The sequence below is a fragment of the Nicotiana attenuata genome, unplaced genomic scaffold (assembly GCF_001879085.1).
Source record: "Nicotiana attenuata strain UT unplaced genomic scaffold, NIATTr2, whole genome shotgun sequence".
NCBI classification, from domain to species: domain Eukaryota; kingdom Viridiplantae; phylum Streptophyta; class Magnoliopsida; order Solanales; family Solanaceae; genus Nicotiana; species Nicotiana attenuata.
The window spans coordinates 1-6,643 of NW_017685712.1; the positions used below are offsets into that span (position 1 = coordinate 1).

Sequence of the window (6,643 nt, forward strand, 5' to 3'; positions counted from 1 at the left end):
TGCAATTTTAACATGACATATTCTTGATAGATTATGAGATTAATTTTTTCCACTTGCATGTGCTCCTCAATCCGAAAAAGAAAAATTTGTAGGTGACAGAAACTGTTTTTCACTATCAGCAAAACTAACAGACCCAGACGTTTAGCATAGGCTCAGAAATGTCACACATAAAAACAGTTTTCATTGTGTAAACATGCGTGATGGCAGGGGAAAAATCCACTACAAGTTCCATTCCAATTGTATATATCTCTATTTCTCTACATTAGGGGGAAGTGCAGGGAAATAGTATCTGGTGCAGTACACAGAACCCAACAAAATTTGATGGAATAAAGTACCAACTGAAGGCCTACCTCCCAATAAAGTTGCTTGCAATCCATGCATTGCCAAAATTCCAAATTCTTGTTAAACAAGCAGTTTGGAATCACCTGAAATCCCTTAGCTGCTTCAACAGCTTCTTCGGTTGTCAGAGGTCTTTGGATGAACTTACCATTGCATTTTGTGCACCTTGACATCAGCTGGTCCTCAGAGATTTCCAATTGAAAGGTTTCTATTATCTGTATATACAAGGTAATATTTCCATGAGTGGACGGTCGACAAGATTTTCAATAGTGTTCACTTTTCCTCTCCATGCTCCCCCCCCCCCCCTCTCCTTTCTCATTTCATTCATCATTCAGTTAAAAAAAAATTGATTATCAAACTTCATTCGCTAGAATTTAAAGGCATTCAATTTACCTCAACCAACTGATCGTTCTTTAGAAGACTCTTCACCCGGTATATCTGATTTTTTAAGAGATAATCATGCCTCAGAAGTTTTGCATCCCGTGTTAAGAGTATTCTCTTCTCTTTACATGCTTGTTCTATTAAGTCCCTGAAAAAAACAAAAGACAGAAAAGATATCACAAGGGATGTCATATAGGGAAAAAAAATATGGCTACTGAGTTCCACTTAGAATCAACTAGGTCAAGTAATCGAAAGCCATTCAGCACCTTGATTGAGGCTTCTTTGAATAAGGAACAGCAGCATCAATGCCAACACATCTTAAATGTTTCGCCAATCCTTCAACCTGAAAGATTACTACAACGTTCCAATGACAGCCAGAAAAAGAAGCAAAAGTGCCATAGTTTGGCCTCCCAAATAGAGAGAAAAACAGAACTCTCCACCTCACAGCAAGAGAGGGCAGTAAAGAAGTCTAGGCGTATCAGTTTTATAGAAAAGCAATATCTGTAGCTAAAATGTGGTATCTCACCATCACATCACATAGAAACTTAGGGGACCCATCCCCACCGGAGGTCACATCCCAGGGTGGAGGACCTTGCCATTCTTCATCACCTTCTGTTGGCCTTTGTTTGTTTGCTATTCTACCAGATGATTTCCTTGCTTTCTTTCTCGAGATCTNCCCCAAGTAAGCCTCATCGGTATTTTATAGAAAATCGGACAGAGTTTCCCCTGTTTTTGGACTATCCCACAATTTTTCCTGTCTTAAATCAGCACCAAACATCCTAATAGCAATTCAAATGACAATGACCTTATCAATTATCCAAAATAAATATCTACCTTTAATAGTCCACCCACCAACAACTACAAATACTACTTTATCTCTAAATTTGATAAGAATGAGTGATACTCAACATAAATCTATAATAACAAAGAATACTCAAGACACTAACACTATGGAGCGACTCTAAGAGTTCAAAGAAAAGATCATAACAATAAATAAAATCTCCGCCCACGCGAACAAGTGCGAGGCTTACCAAGAACTATCAACTTGTGCGCTCTAATTAACGAAATCCACGCCTACGTCAACTGCTCTCTCTGTAAAAAAATTAGCGGGGAATGAGTCGCTAGCTCAGTGAGTAATAACACTTAACCACAACCGTTTTTATTGGGGACAAGTCAGAAAACATGCTAGTATATTATGCAGAAAACATTATAAGAATGCCCTTTCAGAAACAATACAACAGTCTCATCATGTGTTTCGCATAAAAAAATCAATTGAAAAATTCGGTAATAAACTCGGTAAGCACTGTCTCATAGCAAACCTTTATATTTGGGAGGTTTCCAAGAAAGGATCATGTAATCAGTATCACTGTGTGGACCCCTTCGTAAAAGGAGTCATATATAACTGTAGGTCCCTATTCGATAGAAAACTGTAACTGTATGCTAGTTCTACCTTCCCACTATGGAGGGCTATAACTGTAATTGGTAATCTGTAAATACAAGGTGCACCGGGTCTAACGAACCCGCCGTTAGCTACGGGATCCTTCAAAGTCTCCTCCCATTTATACTCTTTCTTGTAAGCAGTAAATACTCGTACAAAAGTATTTTCAAAATAATAAAGGGCATATCATTTCTTATCAAATCTTATAATTTTATTTCGGTAACGTAAATCATGTCTCAAGTAATAATACGACATGTCTTGTAACAGTGATAATATTTAAATAACTATAACATCTCAAGTAACGGTAAAACATATCTAGTAACAGTGAAAAATTTAGATTAACCGGTAATCATCTCAAGTAAATTGTTCGGTACCATATCAAGTAAAAGACTTGTCCCACATGCAATTTCAAAGCATCGGTAACACATTTATTTTCAAAATTATATATAAACCATGCAGGTTATGAAAAAAAATTGTGATAAGATTACTACTCACAGTACTCGTGCAGGAATACCAAACACGTCACCTCGAGCACTTCGTTCCACTTCTTTAACTGCCTATTTGTGACAAAATCAATCTATGTATTAACTTCGTGAACTTCCAATGTAACTGGTCTACACCTCCCCCATTTGATAAAAATATTTTCCTGTTTCATTCCTTTATAATATGAATGTTGATGCTCTGTTAATCACTTCAATATACTAAAATGGATAGGAAACTAATTCTTCTTTCCATGTTTGTCATTAAATTTAGATTTCTAATACAATTTGGAATGGGCAAAGAAGAACTTAGGTTTCTTCGAAAATTAGCAATTTACTCTATTTTATGTAGTGTTTTGCAAGCACTCACAATACCTCCAAAGTAACTACCAGAATATTATTCAATTACTCAGAATAAGAAAATTAATCTTATTCCTCAGTATTTCTTGTATCTAATTCAATTGAAACTCATTAGTTACCAATATCACTATTTAACTCAAACCATAATAAATTAACGATACCCATATCGATGGAGTAATACGATATACCTTGAATTTAGAATTAACAATGGTTGGGATTGATTATATTGAATAAAGTACCTCGAAATCTAGACAATTTGTGGTTGAAAATAACTTTTCTTGCTGCACCAAAGCTTCCGCCTAACTCTTCCTTCTCTAATTTGCTCCACAATTCGCTGAACCAAAAGCTTCCCTTAATCCTTCTTCTAATCTTCATGTTTGGTGCAAAGTAAATGTGTTTAACGGGTGGGCCGGGCCGGGCCGGGCCTATATTTTTTGGACCCGTACGGGTTACGGTCCGGGCCGGTTACGGGTTGGGTCTTAACGGGTTTAACGGGTTCGGGTTCATTCGGGTAAAAATTGAACCATAAGGGTTACGGGTTGAGGGGGCCGGGCCGGGCCGGGTTTAGTATAATTTTAATTTTTTTTTTGGATTTTGTATAAATATTGTAAGTTATAGTATTAATACAAAGTACTAACATAAAGAATACAAGGAAGATGGGAAAAATTGCACTTATAAATTGCAAGTGCTATATTTATTTCAAAATTATAAAATTAAAGTTTGCATTTAAAAAGTAAATTAACAAATAAATAGTAAACTAAATTTTCATGCATAATAAATTAATAATACTTCAAATTAATCTAACAAACTAAATCATTAAGCATAAATACGTCTAATAATTTAAAATAACACAAATTGTTTTAAAATCTTAAAATAACACATATATAGCATATTTTAAAAATAATACGTTACCATCATATTCTATGATTTGAGCATTTATAGTTTTATACCCTAAATATATACACTATATGTTAAATTCCAACAATTTTAAATTATGTTAATTAGTATACAATAATTGGTATATTCATGGTATATTCATGATATATTTATAGTATATTCATGGTATATTTATGGTATATTCACGGTATATTCATGTTATATTCACATTTCGAGCCGGTCCGAGCCGGTCCGGTTAATCGGTTTAATGGCACTGTTCATCTAACGGGTTTTACGGGGCCGGGTAACCCGTTTCAAAAATTTAAACCGTCCAAACCCACCCCAACCCCCTACCCAGCCCAGCATAGCCCCCCCTTACCGGTCCGGGCCGGTTCCGGGTTCTACCGGTCTCGGCCGGTCCGGAACCGGGCTGACCCAGCCAGTTTAACACCCTTAGTTTACTATATTGGGATATTCCTATGACACCTTCAAATAATTGACCTACTATCTTTGGTTAAAGAGTAAAAAGTATTTCTAAAAAAATATTTTTGTTAAATAAATAGTTTTTGGTGGAAGATATGTCACTTAAAAAGTATTGCAACCAAACACTAAACTATGTTTTTAAAAAATAATAGTATTTTTTAAATAATTCAGATGAAACACAAAATTGATGTACGTTTTCAACTGGTTTTTATCTTTTCATTATTGTCATCTTAAATGAGTATTGGTCCTAATTCATTAGAGTTCCACGAGTTGACTATATCATTGTGTTATGTGATAGATGTTTTGATGTTTGGTTATATATCACTTCTAAATGTAGATCCTCTGAGTCGTTAAATTCGTTTGAGTTTTATTCTTTCGTAGGATAAGATTGTATACTAAGCTTATTAACATTCTTTTACTTGTTAAAGAACTTGATGATGCGGTATATGAAGTGAACTTGAATCATAATATTTTCAGAAATCGGGTAGAAGCAAAGCAATATTCAATAAAGTAGGCCAAATCGGGTCAAAGCACAATATTGGGTTGGGCTTTACCTTTAGCAATGAACCGTTACGTGGGCCATAAAAGCCCTAACTCCATACTAACCAGTTAAGTGCCCTATGACCCGTAACATTTTTGGCGCTAATCTCCCTTTTCCCGCGAATAGTATTAGTAAATAGCGCGCGAAAATAAATCCATTCTCGGTTTCTTCAACCGCCAAAGGAAATTAAAAACCCTATTAAAAATCCCAATCTTTTTGCCCTTTCCTATTCTCACCCTTTCACAGACAACATAGATCGTAACTACATTCTCTGATTTTCATTATTGGACAATGGTTTCTTCAACAACAGTGGTGTCGCGGAGAAGAACCCAAGCTCCTAAACCACACTCAAAGTCCAAACAAAGTGAAAATGTAGAAGACGATTACGGCGATACCTTGTGTGAGAAATGTGGATCCGGAAATAACGCAGCTGAGCTCCTGCTTTGTGACAAATGCGACCGCGGATTTCACTTGTATTGCCTAAGACCCATTCTTGCATCTGTGCCCAAAGGCTCCTGGTTCTGCTCCTCTTGCGTTATTAACAACGAAAAGCTAACCAGTATGTTCACGGATTTTCTCTGGTTCCGTACATTTTCAAACTTCTTGTTTAGAATTGTTATTTTATTGTTTTCTACTTTGCTAAATTGAAGTTTTTGATGTTGGTTGCTAATCTTTCCTTGTATGGTGATAATGATGTTATAGCCTAATATTGCTTGGCTCCAACTCGAGCCCATTTCAGAAATTTCATTTCTTGGTGTTTAAGATTATTCTGTTGAGTGAGATTGATTTCAGCAATCGTGGCCATGAACAAAAAATTAAAGTTAGACAACCGTGATCATATATCATATTATAATGCCCTCATCTCTACATGATTATAAAGATTTAAATCTGGTACATGTAACAAAATGATTGTCTTCGCTATTTCATCTTTTAAGGAAATAAGGGGGATCCAATGATTGCTTATACATAATTTATTAGTGATTGATAAAGGTACTCTTTCTCTAATATGCAGAATTTCCTCTCATACAAACAAAGATAGTTGATTTCTTCCGGATTGAGAGACCATCAAAGTCATTATTCAATCTTAGTCCAGGCAAAGGTACTTCCTAAGTCTCTTGCACCCTTTATTAGGCTATGAATTTTTCTTATTTGTTTGCTCTTATTAATTGAGATCTGAGATGATTTTACTTTTGGTTTGTTATTTGCTTTTTGAATTTGCTAGATTGCCAGAAAAAGCGAAAACGTAGTAGTTTGGCAATGTCAAAGAAGAGAAGAAGGTTATTGCCCTTTATTCCTACTGAGGATCCTACCCGGAGATTGGAACAAATGGCATCTCTTGCTACTGCTTTGTCAGCATCTGGAGCAGATTTCAGTAATGAACTTACTTATATGCCAGGCATGGCCCGAAGATCAGCTAATCGTGCATCACTTGAGCGAGAAGGAATGCAGGTACAACCTGAAAGGTGAACATTGAAGGCTCAACATACGGCCGTAGTAAAGTTGGTTGTGTTCTAGTGTAGACTGGTGCGTTAGAGAACAATATTGGAGGTTCCCAGGAAACTGGCACCTGGGGGCGAGCTACCGAACGCATGCTAGGAACATTGGACGGAATTGGAGGCTGCCTACATGGGATGAGCAGGCTGGGCACACGGGCGTTGGTAAACCTCACCTGACCCGGGGGATCGAACTCAGGGAACCTAGGGATTGCCCTTGGCGATTCCCTACCATTAGACCAAGCGTCCCACA

The 6,643-nt window shown here is 36.6% G+C and overlaps 2 protein-coding genes across 2 annotated transcripts; one reads left to right on the forward strand and one right to left on the reverse strand.

The window, feature by feature from the left end:
• Positions 1-153: 153 nt before the first annotated feature.
• LOC109222163 lies at positions 154-3,372 on the reverse strand. The gene is made up of 6 exons (XM_019386552.1): positions 3,271-3,372; positions 2,659-2,715; positions 1,247-1,393; positions 987-1,063; positions 733-868; positions 154-554 (listed from the first exon to the last, which is right to left on the reverse strand). Exons 1-6 carry the CDS (start codon positions 3,370-3,372, stop codon positions 258-260), a joined length of 816 nt encoding a protein of 271 aa, XP_019242097.1. The 3' UTR covers positions 154-257.
• Positions 3,373-5,073: 1,701 nt separating this feature from the next.
• LOC109222164 (histone-lysine N-methyltransferase ATXR6-like) lies at positions 5,074-6,360 on the forward strand (the record flags this gene model as incomplete). Its single annotated transcript, XM_019386553.1, has 3 exons — positions 5,074-5,456; positions 5,910-5,996; positions 6,120-6,360. Coding segments are annotated over exons 1-3 (596 nt in total), but the record flags the coding sequence as incomplete, so codon positions are not given.
• Positions 6,361-6,643: the final 283 nt, after the last annotated feature.